The sequence below is a fragment of the Caenorhabditis remanei genome, chromosome I, assembly GCF_010183535.1.
Source record: "Caenorhabditis remanei strain PX506 chromosome I, whole genome shotgun sequence".
NCBI classification, from domain to species: Eukaryota; Metazoa; Nematoda; class Chromadorea; order Rhabditida; family Rhabditidae; genus Caenorhabditis; species Caenorhabditis remanei.
Genome location: NC_071328.1, coordinates 10926492 through 10953550, shown reverse-complemented (window position 1 = coordinate 10953550; position 27059 = coordinate 10926492). Strand labels below are relative to the sequence as shown.

Below are 27059 nucleotides of genomic sequence, written 5' to 3'. Positions count from 1 at the left end.
CTCGAGAACCCCTGTCCGGGACGGACATATTTGGTGTTGATTGCTCGGAAAGAATTGGTTGCAACTGTTGACTGAATGAGAGAGAAAGAAGACGCAGACAGAGATACACTTGTTATTACGCCTCAACCTCCGCGCGAAAGTGTCATTTTTAAATTTCTTGTGCTGCTTTGCTGTTTTCAAATCTTGCTTTCCTATTTTTCAGAAAAAATGTCAGTCCCTCCAGCGCCAAAAAAATCAAGAAGAAATGAAGTAAGTTATACCTCTGCAATTTCCGCCCATTTTCTCATTTTTCAGAGCAATATGATTGAGGAAGACTCAGTTATTTGTGACGACGATAATGACGATTCATCGTGTACAATGTATTTTGTAAAACTTCCTGATGGAAAACCGACAGAACAAGAGGACGAAAACTTTTTAGATGCTTATAATGTACGCGAAACGAGTTTGAAACGAATTAATATTTATTTTGATGTATTCAGATAGCGAAGGATTCAGGAGTTATGCCAGAATGGATGGATTCTGAATCATTGGATCGCATTCAGTCTTCCGATGATTTTTTCATCGTACCTTGTTTCCGCGGAAAACTTTTTCGAAGAATGCTAGAAAAAAAGTTCAAGTTAGTATTTTCAAAGGCTCAATATGATTAAGTTTGAAATTTTCAGAATTTACGGTCCGCCAATTCTTCGAGAGTGTATCGATGAACAGAAACCATTGCCTTTATGGAATCATCCTGTATTTTCCAGTGTTTTTGAGGGTGCTAAATTAACTCTCACTTCCTTCGAACCTGAAAAGAAGGCTAGTTTTCGCTTATCCGTTTTACAACATCATCTCAATTAGTTTACAGCTCGAACTATACCAAAAAATTGGTTGGATGTGTGGAATAGCGAGTGGTGATCTGTACCACGAGACGACACACTTATTGGCAAGTAGAGCAGAGCAAACGAACAAATACAAAGTAAAAATCAAGATTTGAATATATTCTACCATTAAAATTACAGTCCGCCGTGAGCAATTCAGTAAAGTTGATGCGAAAAGAATGGGTTGAGGAACTATGGGAGACGTCACAAACTACAATGGGAAAATTCAGTGCTCTGAGCAGAGATGCGGTTAATTCATATAGATTGAGAGTTTTTGAAGGACTCGTAAGTTATTTTCTAAACTTTAGATATCTTCAAGCAATGTGAATAAATTTAAATGTTACTTTTTCAGGAAATGGCAATCACTTCAATCGATGGAACTGATCGCGCCAACTTGATGCAATTGGTAGAAGAACATGGTGGAAAAGTATATGGAAACATGTCGAAACCTAGATGTACTCATTTGATTTCCGATAAAACATCTGGCAAAAAATATACAAAAGCAGTTGAATGGAAAACAATCAAAATCGTACAAACGAGATGGATTCGAAAATGTATTGACTTGGGTCATCTTATCGATGAGACGTTAGTTTTTTGTTTTCAAAGTGACTGTTTAGTGACTATTTCACGATTAATCGTATTTCAAATAACCAAATAAATGAACACGTCAGTCACGTGACTCTAATTGATAATTTTCAGAAAGTATCACCCCAAATACCTTACCGCGGAACATATGCGATCTTCAACTCCAAAAAAAAACACAACTGTCAATGAAAGTGTACCAGATGTATCTGCAATTTCTGGGAATGGAGGACGCCTCTGTACATCTTCATTCAATGTGTCTTCTGCGATGACACCAGTGGATAAATCTAGTCGCAGACAATCAGGATCATATGTATCAACCACTTCCACTTCCATTGTTGCATCCACAACTATAATGAGTACTGATATAACGATTGGACGAACTTCTGCAGCAAGAAAACATGATCAATTGTATGACTTCTCATACCGAATGTTTTTTCACAAATATCAAGTTTCCAGCTCAACTCCACTTGCTCGACAAAGTTCCATTCCGCTTGCTCGTATTCCCACTACTCAGAGTATATCAACCCAAGATCCGGCAGATAGCGCTCTAGATCCGATTGATGAGTTACGAAAACTAATTGATGAAGGACACAGTGATTTGTTCGAAGTAAGTTGTATAATTTATGCTCGACAAAAAATTCATCTTTATAGAATTGCCTGTTTTATATATGTGGAGTTGATGAGAAACGAATGGAAAAGTGGAGAAGATTTTTGAATGAAACTGGAGCCACTCGAGCTCCGAAATTCGAATCAGCCACAAATGTTGTGGTCATTGCTCCGAATCAACAAGAACGAATGGCATTAAGAAAGTTCATGCAGCAGGAAGATATAGCTATAGTTACGGCCCAATGGGTTGTGGAATGTGTAAAACGTCGAACTATGGTACCCGCAGATGGTGAGACCTTTTCGTATGAATTGAAAAATTAAGTCGAGATTCAGGTTTTGTATGGACAGAAAATATAATGGATGAAAGCCAATGGCAATCTCAGAATGATGATTATGCTCAAACTGGAATGTCACAGCCAAACAAAACTTCAAGCATCGAGTTCATTTTTGCGTAAGCTTTTTTTTTAATTTCCGAAAATGAGAAATTTGGAAAAAAAAGTACTGTACTGCTGAAGTTTTTTTTAAAAATATTATCATTGCAAGTTTTGAGAATCAATGATAGAAATGTTTACTTTAAGAAATCACACCTACGGAGTGCATCCATCATCGTTCGGAAGAGACGACGCCAAAAAACTGAGTGAGAATATTCGAGAATTGGGAGGACAGATTGAGCGAACTCTGGAAAAAGCGGAATTCGTTGTTTTTGGACACTCTGCAACGATGCACGAGCTGTTAGTTTATGACACAGTTGTCACCGATTTTTACATTGTAAGTTTCAAATGTTTCTAAAAAATACCGTAATCGCTTTATCTTTTAGGATTCTTGTCGTACGGAAGGATACCGCGCAGGTCCAAAGAAGCATCCGCTTTTTGTTCCACTTCCAAAACCTCCAATTCAGATTTTCAGTCATTGTAGATTTTTCTTGATATGCTCTCTCTCCTCTCACTCGCATTTATGCAAATATGTGGGAGCTATCATCAGAACAAATGGAGGCGCTGTCATTGATGAGATGGATTCAAAAGCGTATAAAATCATGATTACTAAAGGACCCATCGATGAACCTCAACATCGCGCTCGTACTGCAGATTACTCGTGGATTATAGCCAGTGTCAGCCGTGGTAGTCTCCTTCCAATCAATAATTATCTATATAAAGAGAATGCCGAACCTCTGTTGAACTTTCAAAGAGATGATGATGTATGGATGAAAATTCAAGAAAGAGATACCACGGAAGAATTGGAACAAGAAATAGAAGATAGACATAAAGTTCAAGATAAACCAGTTCAAACAAGAGAAGGAAAAAAAACTGATTTGAGTACTCCATACGTGAATCCCTATTTTCCTGATCTTAGGAAGCCATATAAGATGAAGTTAGTGCGAATTTCAGAAATATATTCACAACATTTTTTTTCAGCCTCAATCTAGATAATGCCAATGAGTATATTGATAATATGGAGTCGCCAGCACGAGATACTCAAGAATCAATTACCAACTCCCGGGTCGGGAGTATTCTGCGGAAAGCTGTTATAAACACTGGTCGCAGAACAGAGAAGGAGAATGAACCAGCAACTTGTCAAGTGCTGAACTCAAGAGTCGCAATGACAGAGAATAGAAGAACAGTGTCTAGTGTTAGTTTACCAAAAGCATGTTTAATGCTGTCTATAACTGACTTTTATATTTTCAGACTCCTGTTTTAGTCAGAGAAATAGATCGTGCTGCACGATATATGGCGATGGACGAGTCTTTTGCTGAACAGAATCAAGAACACGAGGAACTGAATCGACAGTACGCCATGCAACCACGTTTCTTGCTCAGCGTTTCTAGCATGAACCCGCAGGTATTACTCTCTAACTGTATTTTATTATTCACATCACTGAAGTTTCCACATTCTACAGGAAATACAAGAGCTTCAAGAAGCCATCAAACAACTGGGTGGACGTATCGAAAAAGAATATAATAGAGATGTTACTCATTTAATCGCTAGCAATATGCAAAGAACTCCAAAAGTTCTCTGCTCGATCGCTGCCGGAAAATGGTGTCTAACACCGGATTATGTTACTCAAAGTACTGCTTCTGGCCGATGGGTCGATGAAAAACGATTTGAGTGGTCTTATGATAAGCTACCAAAAGTATCAGAGAAAGAAAACCATCCGAAAGATCGCGATAATCGAAAAATCCTGGAAAAATTAGTGTCTGTCTGTAGATTGTGGCGAACCAAGATTGAGCAGATGCCTATCACTTCGTCTGTTAGTATGGTGAGTTGAAAGATTTTTCAAATTTCAGTCAAACTCATATTATTACTAGGAGTCTCGTGTGAATGGTGCTTTTACTGGTTGGCGATGTGTTATACATGAAGAGGACAAGAAAACTCTACAAGTAGCGAGTATACTGGAGGCTGGCGGAGCAGTTGTTTATTACATCTCCGAATACATCCAGATTTCATCAATTAAACCTAATAGAGTTTTTGCATTCAAAGATTTCAATTGGAACATTCAGGTAATTCAGCTCTTTCTCAACAGGTTTCTCAATTTAATTATCTTCAGAGTGCGGCGATGTTGAAGCGGGACAACATGCCGCTCTACATCATCGAAATAATATACGAGTATCTCGTCGACAAGGATAACTTGGATTGTTCGAAATATCTGCATTCCTCTTACAAAAGAGCGTGTTAAATATTTTCTTATTCTCTTGTGTTTTTATTATCATTTTAAAATTTTAATTCAGTGGAACCTTTTTATTCGATGAATGTTTATTCTTATAGTTCTGGAACTAAATGTTACGTAACATGTTACATACGAGTCGTATTTCTTCTCGAATCTGACTGACAGTAAACATTCGGGGTTCAGGAAAACCAGTTTTCAGGGGTATTTTCGTTCGATCCGCGATTCTTCGAGGTGCAGCAAGTCTTAAAACTACTGTTTATCCATTCTATGCTGTTCCTGGCAGTCTCACAAACCTAGGTTCAAAAAGTAAGTTTTTCGTGAAAAACATTCAAGTCGATATCACATTCGGAAAATCGTGAACGTTGTTGGCAGAAGTGTGCGACAGTATTGCTAAGGCGGAGCGCGAAACGCCCCTCTCACTGCGCCGCACGAACACGGTATTTACTATTAGACGCATAGTGCCCGCAGTTGCATACACTAACTAAATACACTAAATGGACACCGCATTTGTCCTTCAAAATTTTTTCAAATCTCTGCATTTCTCAAATTGAAATCTGTATTTTTCAACATATATTTCGTCTTTGCTGCATATCGAATTCTTTAGATTATACATAATCCATTAGCATCCGTATGAATAGATCCTAAAATATTTGTAGAATGAGACCGGTTTGCTTTTATTTTTAACTATTGGTCTGACCACCGCGCTCAACTGATAAAATTCGAGAGAGAGAATGAGACTCAAAGAAGGAAACATCATTGACAAGGAAGAGACGCCGACTCCTCAAAAAGATCACACACTCATATTTATCACTGCGTCTCCTTGGTTTTCAATACTGTTTCATCAGAGTTGTCACGGGCCGGGCCGGGCCGAAATCAAAAATATTCTCTGCCCGGCCCGGCCCGCTTTTAAAACTTAAAAAAATTTTTTTTGAAAGTTTGATGTTTTTTGGAAATTTTTTGAAAAAAAAAGTTTTCGAATAAATATTCCAAATTCAATAAAAAGGTAAATATGTATGATAATTTAAGCATTTTTACTCTAAATTTTCGAAAAATTTCAGAAAATTGTGTTACAAAATGAGTACACATTTTTGAATCCGGGCCGACCGAGCCGGGCTGGGCCGAGAGAAATTTCGGCCCTATTTTTGACAAGTCTGATTTTTCATCAATTCAAAACCCACTGCCTAGGTCCAGTCTTGACCCAATAATTGATTTGGGAAACCTGGTCCCCATTTTTTCATACTCTATTATTTACGAAATGATAGAGTAGTTTTGAACAGAGTGTTCTGCCTGATGTTGGCTCACTGTGCTGTCTGCAAGATTCATCACCCAATCTATCTATCTAGGCTGACTCAGTTAACTCCCTGTGATCCCTTGCGGTTTGTGCTCTATCGCACCACTGATGGCGCCCTGACGCATTAATTCTAGCATGCTCAATGATTATCATGTTTGTTAAATAGAGTTAGTTTTGTATTAGCTCGGCACAGTTCTTACAACTGCGCTCCACCGAAATTCCCTCGAACATTTCGCTTCTTCTCCGAGTCTCTCAACTTCGCACACAAATTTCTTCGGTTTCGGTAGAGCGCGGTTGAAAGAAGCGTGCCGTGCTAGTTTCTCTCCTACTCAAATAAGTTGCTACGCAGTGAGTACGCTGTTCGAGTCATGTATGAATCTCTTTTCGAATTATATGTTCCATAATGTCTGTGTCATTGTTCACGGATGCTCAGCCTATATTTTGAATAATTCTGAAAGAGCATTAACAATCGGAAAGAAAACAAGTCGTCGCGTCACTCAACCACATATTTCGCTCTTTTCCTCTACACTCTGCGTCTCTCGATTAGAAAAGCGCTCACCGTCACTGGTTGTCCAGCCTTCACCCGCGCATGCTAGATCAACAGATCGATTCTTCCGAACCTTTAACCATCTAGTTCTAGAGTTAATTAATCTAAATATCCCTTTTACAGACGCGTCAAAGTATCATCTGGTGGTCAGTACGATGGCAGAAGTGATCACATTATCTGATGATGACGACGACATCATCGATATAACACCGAAACCAGCCCCAGATGTACTCAGAACGTGAGGCAATAGTTCAGACGAAGTGTTCATTGTTTTTTTTCAGCAGCACTTCCCTGAACCAAGTTGATAACAGCCTTGGCGCAACTGCACATATCTCCACAGTTTCGAAGATCAATTTGGAACAATTCGGAATCAGGACGCTAGCGAATGTGTTAGGCAGAAACCAGTCAAGCAGTCAAAATGCAGGATTTAATCCACTTCAAAGTTATGCACTTCCACCAGTTATCGCTCACACGAGCTTCCAAAATTCTATTCCAAGAGCATTGAAAAGGTACAATTTCCTAAAAGTTTAAAAAAAAACATTTTTATTTTAAAAATCTGACTCTTAGAAATTAAAAAATGAGAATGTGAATTTCGAATAAACTCAAGTTTTGTAAAATGAGAATATTTGGAAAACACCGGTACTATAATCATTCCATCTCTGTCTTGCATACATTTTTCTAGTTTTTCTAGAATCTATCACCGAGATGCATGATTTTCTCACGTTTCTTATGAAAAGAGTAGATGCACTTCAATCATTGTCTCCCAATAGCTGGAAGGAAATCGGAAATAGAATGAGGAATTACTACAGCATACAATTATAAAGTTTTCCAGACCATCGCCATCTCCAGCCGTTCCCAATGTTTCTCATCAATCTACTCCATCCCTAAGACAACGAAACAGTCAGAATACAACAGTTCCAGCAGTCTATAACGGACATTATATGTTTGAGGCAACAGAAGGCTATGAGCCATCTCGACGTTCTTCTCGATTCAGCACAAAGAAGCTTGAAGGGCAGTTTGTGGTACGTTTTTCACAAAGCTTCATTCAACTCTGATTTCAATTTTGTTAAATTTCCAGTGTTCTTTCAACGCTGCGAAGTGTTATAAGCTATGTGACAGCGTTGTGGGATTCATTAATCATTTATGGTCACATATAGTTTATGATCCACCATTCATACCAAGAAAGAAAAAAGAAACACAGTAAGTCCTCTCAGTATATTTTTCTTCATATAAATTTATACTTCAGGACACAAGTTCGAATACCGAGCAATTTTCACGATACTGCCGCTCTCTCCAAATGGAGTGTTCTTGCATTGAAGAAAATTAGAACCTGCGAGTATTGTCAAGCAGTTTTCAAAACCATTTACTTGATGCACCAACATCGTTCCAAATGTCATTTTGATCAGGACAAGACAAAGACGATATGTAACATCTGTGAAATTAATGTGAGTCTCACATGCCTCCACATGTTTAATTTCTGATATTTTTAGTTCGAAAGCACATCGATTCTCGAAGCACATAAGAGGAAACACATATCAGGCGAAGCTCCATATAAATGCAAGAAATGCAACTACCGAACATCAGTTAGAGCTTATTTCTATGAACATTTCATTGAAAGACACATCAATGAGTGAGATTCAATCTTAATCTACTCGAAAATTCTTGATAATTTTCAGGACACTCGTTTGTCCAATCTGCTTGTATCAAGAAGAATTGCGACCAACAGCTCGTCGGAGTAAACATATTTTCGTCAATTCATTCGTGGAACATATGCAACGTCATTCCACTAGTGCGCAGTATCGTTGCCATATGTGTTCACTGACATTCAATGATCGTGCTTCTCTTGATTACCATCGAGGTCAAGATCACACTCTTCTGGACCCTCTTTGGCAGGTTCATGAACGTCCGAAGATTCATGAAAAAGTAGAAGTAGAGCGCATGTCGAACCCTAAGAAAATCAGTATCCTGCAGAAGAAATTTCTTCAAACTCCAGAAGGACATCGTATTAGTAACGAAGTGGCATGTGATGAAGACGAAGAACGACAGGGATATGATCTAACTTGCACTGGAAATACGTTGTTCGAATGTGAATGCGGTTTTAGTTCATGGAATGGAAATCGTGCTGCATCACATTACCATAGATGTCGGAAGACTATTAAGGTATTTGCTTCACTTTTGTTTTAATTTTGTAATTTATTTCATCGCAGTGTGTTTTCAAGGATATCGAACGAGACAAAGGATTGATAAGAAACGACGGCGATCCTAAAGATGAGCTTGACATTTTTGCTGTGTATCCCCAACCGACGTTACAAGAAGAAGAAGCTGAAGTGAGTTGGGAAAACATTTATTCGTGTGTATCTAATACTTTGTAGGCTCTTCAAGAAGCTGCTCTTCAAAAGCTGCATCTAAAAAAAGACGCACCTATCAAACTCCGCACAGATACAATAGTTTATCCCGAAGATGAAGACTTTCTGTTACTGTAAGAAATATTAGTTTTCGTTTCAGATTTTACAGATTTTTTGCAGGAAAGTGTTCTCGACCAACAAAGAATCTGATGCCATAATTGCACGATGTATTGCAAGCATCGTCACCGAGGGTGACTGATCTCTGACCTTGTTTTAATTTGTTAGGTTTTACGGTTCAATTGTTATTTTTTGATCATATCGAGTTTATTTTCTAAAATTTCTTTGTACTTCTGCCTAATAATAAACAATTTCTCTTTCAATGAGAGAATACTTACATATGTTATTAATTTCTCACCAAAGTGGGCGAGGACATGGTGGTGGCAAGATTAGATAGTATATAAGACAAAGAAGGATAAAAATTATAAAACAAATGAGAACAGGAAATCTGGAATGTAGGGCAGGTTCAGCTGGAGAGTTTGTCGATGCCTGAATGTTTTCAAGTTTTAATTATGTACTTTTTGGAAAGATTCTTCACTCAACAGGAAAACAATATAACACTCACGTTATTATGATCATTTGAAGAGTGAGATCTTTGTCGTTGACGGATAATAGGGGTGATTGGGATGTTTATGGGGCTCTCTGTGTCTATAGCGCGCTGAATAATGTTTTTTGTTTTGTTTTAACCATATCATCAAAGCGTCACCGACCTTCAATAAATTATAGGCGTTGATGGCTTCGGCATCTCTGCATGGAGCATTTATTGGATCAACAAGAAGAGCTCGTTCAAGTAATCGATTTAATTCATATTGTACCTTAAAAAAACGTTATTTGGAAAATTTTTTGAAAAAAAAATATTTCACTTACATCTTCACCCGCTGTGTAATGCTCGATTACGTTTTCTGCTTCTTCGATAAATACATCGTAATCGTCTTTTTCTTCCATTTTCAGTGTAGTTGCCTTTTTGGTGAGCTTTTGAAGTGGTTACAATACATTAATACTAGATTTACAGTTTACAAGCCTGCAAGCTCACATTAAAAATTTTCAAATTCGTCTCCGTCGGTAACGCGGACTAGAAATACGTATAGTAAACGCGCACTACTGAACAGCTCGTGTTCTCCTCTCGGACGAATTCTAAAATGAATAGGCGCGAATGTGACTCATTGCTCAAGCAATTTTTTCTTGTTTATTGACCGGAAAAATCACTGTTAATCATAATTCATTCAACATGGAAAGCTTTATGGATAGTTTAAACACTGAAAACATTGAAAAATTCAGTATGTTCCGAGAGAATATTCCTAATTTTGATGCAAGTAAGTCGCTTTTTTGTATTTCATAACGTAATTATATAACTTTTTCCAGCGTTGACTCCCATTACTAAATCAATGAACAATATCAAAGTTTTACTCGAAGATATCACGAATACCCGGAAAAAACTAGTGGATCCATGCGAAGAAACTTGTACTAGTTGTTCTATAGATGAATTGTACAAATTCCTCGGAATTGAGGTTACACCCGTTACAAACCAGATGGAATCTTGTGCACAATCTTCGGAAAAGTCAAACACTACCGACAAGGAAGAAGTTAAAAACAAAGATGAACTCTCTAAAAACGTTGAAAAGGAAATTCGAATCGTTGCACAAATATCTGAGCAAGAATTCAAGACGATTCCAAAATATCAACTGGGACGGTTGACATTGGATAACTTGAATGAAATTGTTGGGAAAATGGATGAGTTTTTGACAAAAAAGAACAATATTCTCTCAAAAACAAATAGGCAATTGACGAGAATCGACAGAGAGATGTTGGACAGTTGGAGAGAATTGGTGAGTTTCATCAAATATTTCTGAACCACTTCGTATACAAGATAATCACAGTGATATTAAAATCATACAAACATACTTTTTCAGGAAATCAAAGCAAAAGGACGTCTCCCAACGACACTATTCTTCATCGAAAATGATATTCGCCCATTGTTGCAAGAACGTCTGCGGCCATCATTTGCTAAAGCCATTCCATGTCTCCGACATATTCGCCGAGTTCGAGAAGAACGATGTGGTCCACTCACTTTTTACTATTCATAGAAGTGACACTATATTTGACACTAAAGTATTTAATCGTTTGATTGTTTCTTTCACCTTCTGGGAGGTGGTCTTCATCGTTATGAACTGTTCTGTCTGTACATATACCGTATATATATAGATATGTATCCTGATTTTTTTTTCTAATTTTCTGTTCGTTTCGATGATTCTTTTGATTGGATCGCTGATGCTATCTTTTCGTTCTGAACAAATTTACACTGTAAACTTTTATTGTAAAAAATAATTTCAAGATGTCCACTGCTCGCCCGATGGCTCCACCACCACCTGCACCCAAACCAGGGAGAGTGAAAGTTTTCCGAGCGCTCTACGATTTTCAGGCCAGATCTGTGAGATCTTGAATCCTCTTTCAACAAAAAATTCCAAAATTTCAGGACCAAGAGCTAACATTTAGCGAAGGAGACCTGATGTATGTTAGCGACGAGCAGCCAAACAAAGATTGGTTTCAAGCGAGCATCGGTGGTAAAAAAGGATTAGTTCCCGCAAATTATGGTTAGCGTAGTTTCCAAATAATAATTGTAAAAGTTGTTAAATGAAATCGAGTTATTGGAAAGAAAAAGAAGACCTGAAAGATATCTATATCTAATTTTTATTTTCAGTAATAAGTGAAAACATGGAAGAATTACCCAACCCTCTCCATGAGGCTGCGCGACGAGGGAATATGGATATGTTGTGTGAATGTCTCAGGGAGCGAGTCTCCGTCAATTCACTGGACAAATCCGGGGCAACTCCACTATATTGGGCTGCACATGGAGGTCACGTAACTGCTGTGGACACTTTGCTTAAAGACAAAAAAGTTGCTGTTTCCGTTCAGGTTTGTGTCCTGTCCAGAGAATATATGAATGTAGTGGGAAGAGTATTTGTTCAGAATAAACTCGGTGATACCCCACTTCATGCAGCTGCTTACAAAGGACATGTTGAGTGCGTGAGATTACTTCTGACTGCTGCCGCGAGCCCTTTCATTCGAAACCAAGATCAGAAGCTGCCGATTGACGTGACAAAGGTGAGCTCACATGAAAAATGAGGCTATCACGTAGTAATCTATTCAAGGACGCTGATATTGCTGCTCTCCTCGACAAAGCGATGAAGGAAAATCGAGTGAACGAAGAAGATTATTCGGAATATTTATCTGATTCTGATGCTGATTAACACCTTGTTATGTATTTATATTTACTTTGTCATGTTGTCATGTTAATTTCGATACACCTCTGTAGTTTCCTGCAGGGAAATTGTAATTTCTCATCTGTGATAAAAACTTACGTTCTCAATATGGGAGATATTTGTTTTCTATGAAGCGAAAGTTTAAATCTTTCTCATACTGTCCCTTGTTTATTAATCTTCTTTTATAAGTATAATTCTTCATAGTTAGCCTAGCATCTTTATTCAATTTACATGTAAACATAGTCGGATGGTTCGCTAGTCATGTAGTCGTTAGTGTAGATGTTCGGGCTCTGTGCCACGTATTGATGATGAGAAGAGACGGCGTCAGTTGGGTTCCAGACGTACTGCGATGCATCAGTATTTTGTGGTGGTGCGAAATACTTATGGTTATCGAGAATCGAGCTGCTCATTGCAACGAGATTCGGATTTTCTAGCTCCATTGATTGTTGAGCTTCGACACAGTAGTCGGAAACAACTTGACTGTTTCTCTCAAATTTAAGTTGAGCACCAACGATGCGAGTGATGGCATCGTTATTTAGTGGAGAATCAGCAATGAACTGCGCTTCCATCTGAACAATAACTGATTAGTAAGCATTGACTTTTTCATTATCATACCAAGTCATTCTCAGTGACAGGCAGAGTAGCTGCGTCACTTTCCAAGTTGGCATCCAAGTAGAAACTCTCGACATGAGCCATCTTCAATGAGCTGCGAATCGAAATGTGGTTCTAGGGTTGAGATGAATAAGGGAAATAACGTTTCTCCTCTTATAATCTTTCTATTTATGATGAAACTAACTGATAAGGATCTAGGAGTTCACGCATTATTTTATAGTTCAACCTCTTTTTATAACTTCTTATCGTTGCTTCTTGACAAAATTATCCAGACTATTTCAGATGACAGACAAATTCGTGGTAGATGTCACGATCTTCGCGAATACATCAGAAAAAATGCTAATTACTCTAAAAGATCATAGAATAAAATTCGAAGGACGCACGATCAAAGTGTTAAAAGCTTCAAGTTTTGAAACAGTTCGAGAATTCGATTCCTCTCTATTATTAAACAAACCATTGAAGCACCCAGATGTGCGAGAAAGAACTGTTCTTTCCATCCAATTCGCAAGCTCGTAAGTGTGTTGGTATTAAAATAATTCATAAAGGCTATACAAACTCACGGAAACAAAATTATTTTATTTCAGGCCGGGACTAAAGTTGGCATTCCATAATTCAAACCGAGATTACGCTCAATATGTAGTTGAGGAATACAATAAATTCCTTGAAGCGAATAAAGATAGTGAGTAAAATTTAAAAAATCACATGATCTATCTGCATTTTCAGAAGTACAACAAGTACGAGCGAAAACTACGCACGTCCCAACAGTTGGTCCACAGCGAAGTATAACTTCATCAGTTCCCACTAAAGAGAATCAGTCAGTAAAGTATCAAAATAAAGACAGTTTCTATGGAATCCAATAAGCTATTTTTGCATTAAGCTGTATAGGTTCTGACAATGAATGCTTATCCAACTTCTTTAACATTCTCAAATGACTTTCGGATATATCTTTTTAAACTTGTTTTTTTTTCAACAGAGTTGTCGCAGGCTGGACCGTTTTGAGAATCTCTACCGATCCGGTCGAGCCGGGATTTAATTACCAAATCCAAACTTCCGAAATTTTTTGAGTCTTTTGACTGAATCCGGCCTAAAAATTACAAATCTATTTTTCAAAGATAGGCTTCAATTCTTCTATACTATTTTTTAGTATGATCTTTTTCAGGTACCAAGAGTATGCACCGAAGATTCCTGTAATGAAACCTTCCGTCAGTGCAAACAGCTATTCTCCAAGTCCCAAACGAAAACCACTGCTACCTCCAGTGAGTTCCATATCTCCGAGAAATTTCAATGTAGCGCCAGGATCTGCCCAAAAACCTAGCACGAGCTCAGGAAATCCGAACATATATAAAAGGTAAATATTTGAACCCCTCCCCCTCTCAACGGTTTTGTTGTTCAAATGACCCTACAAAGTATGGTAACTTCACTCACCTGACAATATCACATATCTAGCTAACGTTTAAAAAATTCAGAGAGCCAAACACATCGTCAACAAAATCACCTGGTCAACATGCAAGAGTGTCGCAACTAAGATCCAACGAAAAGCTTGCTACACAAAATGGATCGAGAAACGGTTTACAGAACTCTGCAGATGCACACCGCGAAAAACTGAACATGTTGATGCCAGAAACCATCCCTCGAAAGAAAGGGTATTTTTCGACATCTATAGACTTTTAAATTCAGATGTATTTGTTGTTTCAGTCTGAAAAACACCGGAAACTCATGTTTTTTCAACGCAACAATGCAGGCGTTTGCTTCGTCTCCCTCAATTGTTTCACGTTGTAATCAACTCTCAAGAGTCACGTCCATGTACAGTCGCGTGTTTAATGTAGAGGATGATAGCATAATGAAGTTCAAACTCAACGTTTTTGAAGGCTTCCTGACAATGATTCAACATTTGACTAGAACACCTGATATTGTATCAATCCAAGTCAGTCAACTTATTCAATTGATGCCTGATCATTATTCGTAATTTTTTCCAGAAGCTCAAGGAGATTCGACGAAGCGCAGGATTTCTCGTTGGTAGATTTCACACTCCAGAGCAGCAAGATGTTCACGAATACCTACTACTGGTGATCGACTGCATTAACGATGTAATAAAGGACAAAGTGAAAAGTCCACCTGATGTGAAGAGCAATGAAAGCCCGGTGTTTGTGAAGGCTTTGGCTGGATTAAATCCGATGCATGCAATACAGTCTATAACTGAAAAAGAGTATCAATGCGTGAATTGCTCAAAGAAAAGTGTGGAATCAGTTTCAAATCTCATTGTTCAACTTGCAATTGAGTAAGTAAACTAGCTACACAACTCCTACACAACCAAATATTAATTATCAGTGAAACAAGAAATGGATCGATTGAGTTAGGGGATCTGTTAGACGTCTACTTTGCAACGGAATCTCTGGATAAGAGATGCTCGTCGTGTAACACGGAAGACGCATTTGTTCGGGAAAGATTTGTTAAATTCTCACCGTAAGTCTAGTTTTTCGAAACTCATGGTCAGATCACGTCTATTATATTCCTACGATTTGTATCTTTCAGATGTATCATATTGAATCCACTACGGACGCAGCACTCCGGGGGGGAAGATGGTTCAAGAAAAGACTCCCGCCAAATAAATGTTCCTCTAAAATTGGATCTCACAAAGTTTACTTCTTTCGCAAAAGTATGCAAAAGCGACGAAAATTTAAATTTGAATGGTGTGGGAACTCCACAGATATCGTCTTCAAAAATAACCTCAACGAAAAATCTGATGTTGAACGGAGGTATGAAGTGCTCGAGTCCTTTTAAAGTGCTGGGAGGAGCGAAAGAACCTTCAGAAGACGATGACATACAATTTGATAACGAGATAATCAACAATCCATTTTATTTCGAACTCATTAGTTGTCCCGAAGAGCTGAAAAAGATGGCCCGTTTGCTCGGAATCAAATACAATAAAAAGTTTATGGAGTAAGCTCAAACTGCAGCTAACTGAATTTCTGATAAATAATTACAGATACCACGCTTCAATTCTCAAAGATAAACCATCCACCGATATGAAGAAAAGTGACTATCCCGATGAAAAGAGTATAATAGACGGCGACGGAAATTGCTTCTTTCGTGCTATCTCGTGGTTTTTGACTGGAACTGAGGGACACCACAAACAAGTACGGAAAGTATTGGTTGAATATATGAAGAACAACCAATCCGCTCTAGAGAAACACTGCACAGCTCCAAGCTACGAGATACATGTGCGCGATATGAGCAAAGATGCAACATGGGCCACCGGATGCGAAATAGCCGCCATATCCAAACTCCTGAACGTTAACATTTACACCTTCCTACCATCTGGTTGGTCATTGCAACAACCGCAGACTGGAGTAGCATCAAAGAAAGGGTCGATTTATTTGAATAATCTCAGTGAACATTACGAACCAGTGACATCATTAAAAAAACATGGTGCGGATTCTAGAGATCGGAGAGCTCATAAAAGAAGATGTGTACGTGATGGCGGAGAAGAAGGCGATGCTGAAATATCTAAAAATGCTGAATCTTCTTCAAAAAACAAAACCATAACTCCAGCCAAGCTTCCGACTAAACAGAAACCTACAAGAAGTTGCAACACGGAAAAGAAGCCAAAGGTTTGTACAGTATAATGATAGGAATGACGTGACCATGTCCAACTTTACAGGAAGCTGATCCTTCAGAATTGTGTACATATCAACTCATCGCTGCTATTTGTCATATTGGCAATATGAAGTTCGGGCACTACTATGCTTACACGAAGAACCTCAACGATGATAAGTGGCTCAAATGTGATGATCACAAAATAACGGATGTTTCTGTTGGAGAAGTTATCGATGCAGTGTCGTATCGTTGTCATTTGCTATTTTACGAACGCCAGTAGATAGCAAAATGAAATACTGAATGCTTTTAGTACTTTGAACTCGCTAGAATTGTTCCATATTTTTTCTTATATCAGATCATATAGCCTCCTTTTTTCTGGTGCTCAACTTTTCTTCCATCATTCTTGATCATTTCCTCTGTATAAATCACTGTTATTTTTTATCCATATTCTAAATTCTTTGTTGTTAATATTTTGAATACATGCTTTTTCACATTTTTACTTGCCGATCCAGGAAATAAACGACTAGCTTTACTAATCTGCACTCATAAATCTCACCACAAAGTTGGTGTCCGACGCTTAATATGAAACATTTAAGATTATCAATAAGAAGCAAATTGTAGCAACCTTATCGACGGAATTTTTTTGCTATTCTAAATTGCACAGCTTGAATGACTGAATGCGAGACCGTACAAATCGGGAAGAACTCGCGATCGGGAAGAAACGAATCGGGAAGAAATGGATCAGGAAGAACGAAAACCGTGCGGCAAAGTTGCGAAAAGCGCGCGCGCAGGATGCAAATACAGTCTTTTCAGTAGCAACGCTTAGGCGCGATTTGGTTCTTCCCGATCCGTTTCTTCCTGATTCGTTTCCTACCGATCGCGCGTTCTTCCCGATTTGTACGGTCTCCTGAATGCTGAAATTTCTTAAATATGTATGTTTTTACGCGTTGCTGTGTTCGCGTATCCGACATAGGACAGTACGCGCAAGGACCTAAAACTTTTATATACAGCTGCTGTTCTTTTATTCTTTGAGGCCGTACCGGACGGGTAGAAACGGGAAGCGAGAGAAACGAAAGCGGGAGAAACACGAAACCGGGAGAAACGAAACCGGGAGAAACGAAACCGGGAGAAACGGCGTAGCGGCGATTTTCAGGCAGTACATGCGCTCAGTTTTTGCACATGTACTGCCCGAAAATCGCCGCTAGGCCATTTCTCCCGGTTTCGTTTCTCCCCGTTTCGCTTCTCCCGGTTTCGTTTCTCCCGGTTTCGTTTCTCTCGCTCCCCGTTTCTTCCCGTTCGGTACGGCCTCTATTCTTTGTTATTACACAGTCTCCCAGCCTCCTAAAACGAACTGCAAGGAAATATTTGATCTACCCTAATGAAATGAAAATTTTGAGAAATTAGCAGGTCTACAAATTTATTTTTTGATTTTTAGAGTAAAGCTCCAAGTCAGGAATGATAAAATTCAAGTTTTTGAATTATTCAGAAAGCATTATCAACCCATTCAATCCAAAAAATCCTGGTTTCAAATACTTTTTCAAGTCGAAAAGGCAATTTTTCATTTTGATTTCGGAAAAATCTACGGGATTTGTTTATTTCTCAACATTATCCAACGAATGATAGCTCAAAACGTGCTCCGGAGATTTTTTCACATTTCTGTAGGACAGTTTTTCAATTTGCTCATTAGTTTTCGAGAAATCGATCAAATTCTGAATTTTTTTCAATTTTTTGTTATTTTCTCGAAAACTAATGAGCATATTAAAAAACCGTCCTACAGAAATATGTACAAATCTCCGGAGCACGTTTTGAGATATCATTCGTTGGATAATGTTGAGAAATAAACAAACCCCGTAGATTTTTCCGAAATCAAAATGAAAAATAGCCATTTCGACCTGAAAAAATATATAAAACCAGGATATTTTGGATTGAATGGGTTGATAATGCATTCTGAATAATTCTAAAACTTGAATTTTATCATTCCTGACTTGGAGCTTTACTCTAAAAATTATAGAAATAATGTTCTAGACCTGCTAAGTTCTCAAATTTTTCGTTTCGTGAGGGTAGATCAAGAATTTCCTTGCAGTTCTTACTCGGAGTCTGGGAGACTGTGTATTAGTCAATTATTGTTTGAAAATAATCTCGTTGCCAATCAGCTTTCTTCAAGATGGACAACTGTGATCTATTTCCACGCGCCAAATCGAGTTTTTAAGTTGTTACACATATTTATTTTTCCTATCTCTTTTTAATCAACGGGCTCACATTCATTTGATTGACCGTGATTTCATTTGTACACGTGTTTGCTTCTATTTTCTTGACTCACTATCAATAAACTAAGTATTTGGACTTCTTCAGATGACAGATCAGTTCGTGGTGGACTGCTACTTTGTTGGCAAAGGGGGAACCAATATTCATTTTCAAAACCGCCGACTAAAATTTGCTCCAGCCCATTTGGAGATACTGAGTCCCAAGCCAGATGAAGCTCCCCGAATCCTTCCATGTACCCAGTTCCAATTCAAGATTCTGAAAGCCGGAAAGAAACATTTGAATTTTCTACTCGTGCCCGAAACTGAAAAAGGTTATTTGTGAGTTTCAAAATGGACAAATGTAGGGCTTTTGATTTGATTGTTTGTTCAGGTCACTTAAGATGACGTTCAAACCAGAATACGAGCAATTTATCGAATGGGTGACAGAACAGTTCAATAAAATGATTAAAGAAAATAAGGACAGTGAGTGAGAATATTCTGAATTTTTGAAAGAAAAGAGTGCAAAAATAATTCAAAAATCTTTAAGAAATGCAGAGCAAGAAACCCAAAAGCAAACAAGTTCCATTGATCGTCTCTACAGAAGTGCTTAACAAAGACATCTATCAGATACGCCCGATTTACAACGAGAAAAATTGCTTAGCTGAACTAGAACGACAAAGATCCCAGTCGAGAGCAATGAATGTCTCACCTGTTTCCCAGCAGACTCCGCCCAAACAACTTCCAAGTCTGGGATATATGAAACAATTGGTGTCTCGAAGCGATGCTATAGACTCGTTCACAAATACATTTCCGGCGAAGAAAGAGTGAGTTCTTTATTATTATAACGTGAAGTTGTTATCTCACAATCACTTTTTTGCTTATATGTGACAACTTTCTTTCAGAGAACCAGATGTGACTCTTTATAAAGCTGCCAAGTCGAATCGTAGTCAAAACGCGTCACCAATGGATTTCGAACCTTTTGAAAACCCAGTTGAACGTCTGCCGAAGAAAGAGTGAGTTGCATACCAAAATGTACAATACATCTCATGAAAGTAACTTCCTTCCAGAGAACCTGTTGAGTCTTACTTCACACCGGAGAAATCAAATCGTATCGAAATTGGTTCACCAACGGATATGTTCCCCCCTGCAAAGCCAAAGATATCGAAGCCAGGAAAACTGGACAATGAGGTTCCTTCAAAATCGATCTCGGTGGTTTCTGAAATAAAATGCCTAACTGATTCACCTGATTTGGATAAGGAGTTTAAAGAAAACATATCAGAGAAGAATTGTTCTACTCCTTCGCCATCACCTACGAAAGATGAATTCCGAAACAGAAGGTAGGTTGAAAGTTTAGTCAAAGAGTAAATTTCCTAATCTCAGGCTGGAAAATACTGGAAACTCGTGCTACTTCAACGCCACTATGCAAGCTTTATCGGCGTGTCATCCAATGATTTCTCGCTGTAGGATTCTCAAGCTTACGGAGAAAGATAAAAATAATTTCTTCGAAAATCAAAAGTATTCAACCACAAAATTGGAGCAGAAATATACTTTGTTCGCTGACATGTTGGACATGATGTCGACTTTGAGCGCCCGTGAAGAAATAGTCGAAAATAATATGATTCTCCGCCGCATGACTAGAAGTGTAAGTTGTTGCAGTACTAAATGTTATTGCATGTAAATATTCAGAGATTGACGAGAATCCGTCAGAATCTTGGAAGAATCAATCATGACTTCGACAATGATAACCAGCAAGATGCTCATGAGTATCTTTTAATGCTTCTAGGATCAGTCGATGACGTAATAGAAGCCAACAGGAAAAAGTCAAAGACCATGAAAGGAAAGAGTATTGCTCTTCTTAACCCGTCAAAAGTATTCGAATACGAGGTAGAAACGTTGTATGCTTGTCAATCCTGTCACAAAACGGAACGAAAATCTGATTATCGATCAGATTTATCCCTCAACGTGAGGTTTGTTCGTTTTCTTACCAAGTTTCTGATTTGAAAGAAAATGTGTTATTTCAGTGAAAATTGCTATGTTCAAAAGCTTCTTTCCTCGCTTTCCGAATGGTCTCCAGTGGAAAAAGAATGCTCATATTGCAAAGAAACCCGGTCTTCGGCTTGTGAACGAATTTCGAAATTTCCACCGTACGTCTACCATCTAACTTGATATCTTCAGACTTACTTTTCTCTTTTAGAAGCCTTATCATGAATTTGAGACTATATGAAATGCAAGAAACAGAAGGCATAACAAAGAAGAAAGACTGTTCTGTGAATGATGCGTTCGAAATTGACTTATCTTCACTCAGGTCTCACACAGAACCGGAAAACTTCGATATGAATCAATATAATTTCGTCGAACGCCCAGCTTCTTCTTCTTTGAAATTCGAAGACCTTAAACCAGATGAGAATGGCAATGCATCACAAGAAGAATCACAAAATGACATAATCATAGAATCAGTGAAAAAGTCGAAGGATCTTTATTTCGAGCCGCTTTCGGATATCGAAGATGTGAAAGAAATACTCGGGAAGTTGAATATAGCCTTCTGCGAGAAATCTGTGAGGTAAGAGAAGAAGAAATTATGAATCAAAAAATATTATTTCAGATCACATCTTGATAGTTTGAAATTACCCGTTGAGAAGATGTCGCGCTCTGATTCTCCTGCGGAAACAGCTATGATCAAAGGTGATGGTAACTGCTTCTATCGTGCGATCTCTTGGTGTCTCACTGGTTCCGAAAAATTCCACCGAAGGCTCCGATTAGCCACTGCCGAATACCTCAAAAACAATGAAGAAAATCTGAAGAAGTACTGTAAGGAGAAAAACTACGAAAATTATGTCAAGAAAGTGGAAAAGAACTCTGAATGGGCTGTCTCCTGTGAGATTTTCGCAATGGCCAATATGCTGAACATCGAGATTTTGACATTTTTGGATCGTCGATGGGTGTCTCATATTCCACGTGGAGGGGGATCGTCGTCGGGAGGATCGATTTACTTGAATAATAAATTCCATCACTACGAACCGACGACCTCTCTATCGAAGTCTTGTTCACAAAATACCGATTCCCAGTCATCCGCTTTACAGCAAAACGTCGCCAATAAAACATCACGATGCGGAAGTAAACGGAAAGCGGATGACAATGAGTCAGAAGAAGACACTCTCGAGAGAAGAAATAAAATACACACTGCCGAAAACGGAGAAATTTCAGAGTGCAAAATTGATCAAGAGAACTGTGAAACAATGACTGCACAGGAACGAGACACGGTAAGTGAAGTATTCCCTTTACACTGAAAAACTTTACACAAAAAATCAATCTTTCTCTATTCAGCATGCCCCCGAAGACGTCAAGTACAATTTGGTAGCAGTCGTCTGTCACCTTGGAGATTCGCCACACAGAGGACACTACGTGGCTTACATCAAAGATCCCAATAAGTCCTCAAAATGGATCTACTGCTCAGATAATGACATTGAGGAGGTGAAAAGGGAACATGTTGAAGTTTCAATCCGAACTTCAGGCTACGTTCTTTTCTATGATCGTCAGTAGAACTAGCAGTTGTTAATCCACGAAATTCAAATTGATATTTTTGAGAAATAGCTTTATTTTTTTGCATGTTGACCTGATTTATTTCATTTGTAATTATTATTGGTCTATTCCAGAATTTCATCATTTCCCCCACTGTTCTAAAGAAACCCGTCCGAAATTTTTTTCCGTATTTTTCCGTAAAATGTTCCCGTATTTTAAATAGTTTATGTTTTACCAATTATTCGAGTAAATATCTTTACAATAAGGGTCCTTTTCTAAGAGTTTGAAGTTTACAAAATGAAAGATAACCAAGCAATTATCAGAGTAACTCCTCCAATTGGTGTGTACTTTCTAGTCGATTCAATGCCTGTAATGCTATAGTGATAACATGGACCGCAGAAAAGAAGCATTCCAGTAGTGAAGAGACCAGCTGTAAGTAGTGGAAAGCGTGCAGACGGAGAAGCTAGAAGAGCCACTGAGTGAATCAAATGATAGCGGGAAGCAGTGTCGAAAGCGGTTCTTCGACGCTCTTCAATTGATGGATCATCACGGAGTACTGTATAAAATAAAATCAGTATCGGGAAAACTTCCGGTCATTTACCATGAGATCCGTATGCTCCAAGAGAAATCGCAGCAGCTCCAGAGAGTCCAGCGAGACGAATAAATGGAGACATGTCAATCGCAGGTGGCAAAATGAGAGACTCTACTGTTGGAGATGACGCAACAGCTGGAAAAAGTGCTGCAAATCTGAAAAATAACATTCTTGGTATTTTCTTTTCGTCTAACAAGAGTGAATCTCATCGATGCTTTTTTATTAACAACAAACCATGTAAACTACTCACCGTTTAATTGGCAAAAAATCCGAAACGGTGTGGACAACGTCGGAAATGATCTGGGCCATCAACCTGAACTATGAAAATCACTGCGCTATTAAAAGCGTTTCACATAAGTATTAGTTTTATGTTGTACAACAATTGACATATAGTGAAAAATCGAGATAATTTGTTTTATTTTTCTAATATTACACGTGAAAGAGGCGTTCAAATAATAACTTGAGTTTAAAAATCACAGAAGTAGAGTGAGAAGAAAGCACCTAGAAAAAAATTAATAAATATGAAGCCAAGATCGTTATTTCTTTTGATTGAGAATAGAGTTCAGTATCATTTGTCGTTTTTCGAGTGCGCCTGGTTGATTGGAGAGTGCTTTATCACTACGAACGGATAAAGCAAGAAGATAGTTGAGTTCTGTTGCCGTGAATAAGGATCTGAAATGTTTTCAATTTAATGCTGTACTTGTGAAAGCCAGGAAACCTTTTCTCTGGAACAATAGCCAAAATTCCATCTGGCGTGTTATCTAGCAACAAATCGAAGAATGCACGAGCTCTATCTAGATCCAATTCTCGGCGGTTTGTGATTCTCGATAGTCTTTGTTGAACTCCCCAAACGTTTCGACAAACTCGTTTTTTGGCAGCTTCGGTAAGGCGTGGCATGAATTGACTGGAACCCGATCATAAAATAGGCTCTTCTTTTTAAAACCGTACCTGTAGTGAATGAACAACGATGCACAAAGATGACCAAGGCCATCGAAAACGTAAGCTAATTTTGAAGGCGATAGAACATCTTTCAGGTTGTCATGGAATTGATGAAGATCCTTTCCAAGAGCAACAACTTCTGGATCCACTTCGTTATGAGACGATGTATTACGATATTTAGCTAATGGAGCAAGGTGGAAAAAACAGTGAACACGGATTTCGATATGTAGGAGTAAAAGACAAGAGTCGGCGATAGATTCAAGACGGCGGACGCAATCTTCGATTGCAGAAGGTACGGAGTTCTGAAAATGTAGTGAAATCTTTATTTTCCGTTAAATGAACTAACATTATCTATCATTTGGCCATCTTTTAATTGAACTTGAACCATACATGTATCGAGCATCATTTTTACATTAGCAGGAAGAGAATGAACGAGTTCACGAATCTGGAAACAATAATTATCTTTCTGATTTATTACAACTACCTACTTCTTCACTAAACCATCGCAGAGATTCATGTAGACTGGCAAACATTTTGATATCGTTCATATCAATTATCAAATTACTCTCATTCAAACTATTGTGAGCTTGAGTCCCAAGATTTCCAATCAGAATCTCTGATTCTCTCTTGTTTCGTTCCCCAACATCATGTTCACTTTCAGCCGCTGGAGTCATTGGAGAAATCGAAGCAGTATGCCAGTTAGGGAGACTCATCAGAAGACGTGAAATATCGTCATCAGCTGTCCAAGCAGCTGAGATTTTCTGACATCTAGTAGGAATAGTGTCTGACGAAGGAAGTGAAGGATCTGATGTTTTCGGAGTCATCTGAGGCATAAAATTAGTTATCAGAAGAAATGTTTATGTTACCTTTTCATAAACATCTGTCATATTTTTGAAGTAATCGGTGAGAACGAGAATCCAGAGAGCAGCGAATCGATCAGCATAAAGATCGATTGAAATTATCAAGTCGTGTATATCTTTACACAAACTCAATACTTTCTCACATGATGGCAGAATTTTCTGAAATCTCTTGATATTTTCATGTTTATTATACCCTAATTACCTTATTCGTGGAAATTCTAACAGCTTCTCCTCCTCTCAAAGCTCCTTCGATCCTTGATGCAAGTTCTCCTTTAACTCGTTCAACAAACACTCGCATTACGAATGAATGCATGAACCGTCGTAATTCACATGGCGAATCGTTTATATTCTTCTCCGTTGTTTCCATCATTCGACTAAGAATTGGAAAAATCACTTTGATATTATACGCAGATGGTTTGCATATCAATGCTTTTGCCTGAATTTTTTACTTATAATTTTGATATCGATCTGAAATTCACTTGATGACTGGAAGAATTTGTATTCGGAGCGGCACATGCAGTGTTTTCAAAACGGAAAAGCTGTTTCCGATTGACTGTTACCAATACATTTTGCTTTTCGAGTAGTGGATTAATATCGAGATGCTCCGAAACTACAACCTTAACAAAAAATACTGCATACAGTAGTCCAATTTATTGTTTCCTAAATACCTCAATAGCAGATTGTGCAGATCTCCAAAACGACGTGAGAACATCAATTCTTCCCAATTTTTTCTCTACTAAAACTCCAAATTCAGCATGTTGCTGACTGGCGGAATCGAATTGAGCAGATAACTGAAAACTATTATATTCTTTTCATCGTTTGATTGTGATAACTTACTAATTGCATTAACTGTTTTAAATGGGTCGTATCTCCCTCATTACTCTCATCAATATTTGCTCCTATTTTCATCACTTGTACGGTGTTTACAATCTGAAATCAACACTGAATCAGATGACATTTTGAATCAATACCATTTTGTCAATCATGTTTTTTCCTAGCATCATTAGTCTGTCCACATCCCAATTCCTCTCCTCTGAAGTCCTTAGAATTGTTGACAGAGCTCCTACAGAAGACACTATCCGAGATTTAGCTTTAGCGTTGTTAAATGATGATCCAGAACCAGAATTGTTTCGTGATTTGGTCAGAAGCGAGAGGCAATATGAATTTTGATTGATCCGATGTTCAGGAATGGTTCGAAGAATATGAAGAAGCTTCAAGTAAGTAATTTATCATATGTTATACAAACTGTATCTCATACATGCTTCTCGAATGGTTCAACAACCAACATGTTGACCAGGCTGTCATTTATTCTGTCGATGAGAATTTTGGTGAATCGTTCGATTTCTGCAGATAGATGTGAAAGACCTTCTACTCGAGATAGCCGACCATTTATCAAATCTCCTGAAAAAAAGTTTCTTGTTGTAATTTTTAAATGACTTTTTTCCAAATCGAATATAAATTTATGCAACTGAAACTAACTCGACTCTGTAACCGTGTCCGCAGCTTGCTGATATTGTTCCTTTGATATAAGATTCTCGATTTTTGATGGCGCTTCTCGAAGCTCTTCTCTGAATGAGTGAATAGTCAAAAACTTTCTACAATGCAAATTTCACGACTCACAGTTTGGCCATTATTTCGCAAACAGACTTTTGCTGTGCATTCTCATGCCATAACTTTTTCAGGTCATCTCTTCTGAGCTCCAATAAACTTTTAACCGTGTGAAGTGCATTTCGAACATTGTGTATTCTTTCTCGACAATCTGCGAATCACATTTATTACTGAGAACGTTTGTTTTGTAAACATACTGGAAATTTTGGAAGAAACATCTCGAAAAGATACCAGACATTTTTCTACGTCCTGTTGATGATCTGAATGAATCTTTTATCAATTTTAGTTCAGTGAACGTTCTGGAGACTTACTTTTAACCAAGCGGTCAATGAGAACTCCCGATTCTTTATATCCTTTCTCTAATCTTGATTTCTCAACTTCTCTCTGATCTTCCGAAACTGAAGAAGTCAAAGAACGAATTACATTTATTAGAAGTCCTGTCTCGTTAGACTGAAAAAAATTTTTTGACTGAAAGTTTTTGTACTGAAAAATCTATTTCTTACAGTGACTGCAGACCTTTCGGTGGGCATAGGACGTTGTCTTCTCGCCGCGGCCACCGGAGCGGCGCCGTTCCCATTCATCCCGTTTCCAAATTCTTCTTAGACTTTAATTTTTCTAACTATAAAATTCGGTTTATGATCGATGCGTCGGCCGGTGTCTTCGTCCAAAAGTAAACAGAAAATTCGCGGCCGAAGTTCCCGCTTTTTGTCGGCCCGCGGACGCCATTTTGTTGAACGCAGACTTTTCAGTGTAATACGCGAGAAAGCTTGTTTTTCTCAAAAAAAGAAAAGATTCGAGTTTTTGTTCACGAAAATACACTTTTTCCTTATTTTTATTTACTCCGTCTTTTCTGCTGCTAATCAAACTGAACGAACAGAAC

The 27059-nt window shown here is 38.2% G+C and overlaps 9 protein-coding genes across 9 annotated transcripts; 5 read left to right on the top strand and 4 right to left on the bottom strand.

Moving 5' to 3' along the window:
- Positions 1 to 207: 207 nt before the first annotated feature.
- Positions 208 to 9151, top strand: GCK72_002381 (uncharacterized protein; the record flags this gene model as incomplete). Its single annotated transcript, XM_053723399.1, has 27 exons — positions 208 to 249; positions 295 to 429; positions 480 to 563; positions 845 to 955; positions 999 to 1142; positions 1210 to 1442; positions 1557 to 1850; positions 1899 to 2049; positions 2094 to 2337; positions 2382 to 2499; positions 2627 to 2816; positions 2866 to 3416; positions 3461 to 3674; positions 3731 to 3883; positions 3942 to 4301; positions 4351 to 4542; positions 4590 to 4677; positions 6671 to 6785; positions 6829 to 7056; positions 7380 to 7569; positions 7626 to 7747; positions 7794 to 7992; positions 8038 to 8177; positions 8224 to 8707; positions 8755 to 8874; positions 8920 to 9026; positions 9073 to 9151. 27 exons carry the CDS (start codon positions 208 to 210, stop codon positions 9149 to 9151), a joined length of 5088 nt encoding a protein of 1695 aa, XP_053592044.1.
- A 152-nt stretch (positions 9152 to 9303) lies between these two features.
- GCK72_002380 (uncharacterized protein) lies at positions 9304 to 9894 on the bottom strand (the record flags this gene model as incomplete). The annotated part of the gene is made up of 4 exons (XM_053723398.1): positions 9304 to 9438; positions 9515 to 9607; positions 9660 to 9764; positions 9817 to 9894. 4 exons carry the CDS (start codon positions 9892 to 9894, stop codon positions 9304 to 9306), a joined length of 411 nt encoding a protein of 136 aa, XP_053592043.1.
- Positions 9895 to 10228: 334 nt separating this feature from the next.
- Positions 10229 to 11033, top strand: GCK72_002379 (uncharacterized protein; the record flags this gene model as incomplete). Its single annotated transcript, XM_003112219.2, has 3 exons — positions 10229 to 10262; positions 10312 to 10775; positions 10860 to 11033. 3 exons carry the CDS (start codon positions 10229 to 10231, stop codon positions 11031 to 11033), a joined length of 672 nt encoding a protein of 223 aa, XP_003112267.2.
- Positions 11034 to 11281: 248 nt separating this feature from the next.
- Positions 11282 to 12197, top strand: GCK72_002378 (uncharacterized protein; the record flags this gene model as incomplete). Its single annotated transcript, XM_003111953.2, has 5 exons — positions 11282 to 11377; positions 11423 to 11540; positions 11648 to 11862; positions 11917 to 12051; positions 12099 to 12197. The coding sequence occupies 5 exons, from the start codon at positions 11282 to 11284 to the stop codon at positions 12195 to 12197; spliced, it is 663 nt and encodes a 220-aa protein (XP_003112001.1).
- Positions 12198 to 12436: 239 nt separating this feature from the next.
- On the bottom strand, positions 12437 to 12905 carry GCK72_002377 (uncharacterized protein; the record flags this gene model as incomplete). Its single annotated transcript, XM_003112136.2, has 2 exons — positions 12437 to 12778; positions 12825 to 12905. 2 exons carry the CDS (start codon positions 12903 to 12905, stop codon positions 12437 to 12439), a joined length of 423 nt encoding a protein of 140 aa, XP_003112184.2.
- Positions 12906 to 13103: 198 nt separating this feature from the next.
- GCK72_002376 (uncharacterized protein) lies at positions 13104 to 16698 on the top strand (the record flags this gene model as incomplete). The annotated part of the gene is made up of 11 exons (XM_003112052.2): positions 13104 to 13333; positions 13406 to 13500; positions 13545 to 13635; positions 13981 to 14169; positions 14288 to 14464; positions 14517 to 14745; positions 14798 to 15099; positions 15150 to 15284; positions 15354 to 15761; positions 15808 to 16432; positions 16483 to 16698. The coding sequence occupies 11 exons, from the start codon at positions 13104 to 13106 to the stop codon at positions 16696 to 16698; spliced, it is 2697 nt and encodes an 898-aa protein (XP_003112100.2).
- A 2072-nt stretch (positions 16699 to 18770) lies between these two features.
- On the top strand, positions 18771 to 22201 carry GCK72_002375 (uncharacterized protein; the record flags this gene model as incomplete). Its single annotated transcript, XM_003112157.2, has 11 exons — positions 18771 to 19000; positions 19053 to 19144; positions 19209 to 19485; positions 19564 to 19674; positions 19729 to 19998; positions 20042 to 20303; positions 20348 to 20628; positions 20683 to 20805; positions 20856 to 21221; positions 21264 to 21921; positions 21986 to 22201. 11 exons carry the CDS (start codon positions 18771 to 18773, stop codon positions 22199 to 22201), a joined length of 2886 nt encoding a protein of 961 aa, XP_003112205.2.
- A 269-nt stretch (positions 22202 to 22470) lies between these two features.
- Positions 22471 to 23081, bottom strand: GCK72_002374 (uncharacterized protein; the record flags this gene model as incomplete). The annotated part of the gene is made up of 3 exons (XM_003112010.2): positions 22471 to 22736; positions 22782 to 22927; positions 23023 to 23081. 3 exons carry the CDS (start codon positions 23079 to 23081, stop codon positions 22471 to 22473), a joined length of 471 nt encoding a protein of 156 aa, XP_003112058.2.
- A 227-nt stretch (positions 23082 to 23308) lies between these two features.
- Positions 23309 to 26760, bottom strand: GCK72_002373 (uncharacterized protein; the record flags this gene model as incomplete). Its single annotated transcript, XM_053723397.1, has 16 exons — positions 23309 to 23444; positions 23491 to 23676; positions 23721 to 24013; positions 24058 to 24156; positions 24200 to 24535; positions 24578 to 24730; positions 24774 to 25007; positions 25051 to 25188; positions 25240 to 25362; positions 25543 to 25782; positions 25830 to 25972; positions 26051 to 26139; positions 26192 to 26330; positions 26377 to 26439; positions 26491 to 26629; positions 26683 to 26760. 16 exons carry the CDS (start codon positions 26758 to 26760, stop codon positions 23309 to 23311), a joined length of 2589 nt encoding a protein of 862 aa, XP_053592042.1.
- Between the last annotated feature and the right edge of the window lie 299 nt (positions 26761 to 27059).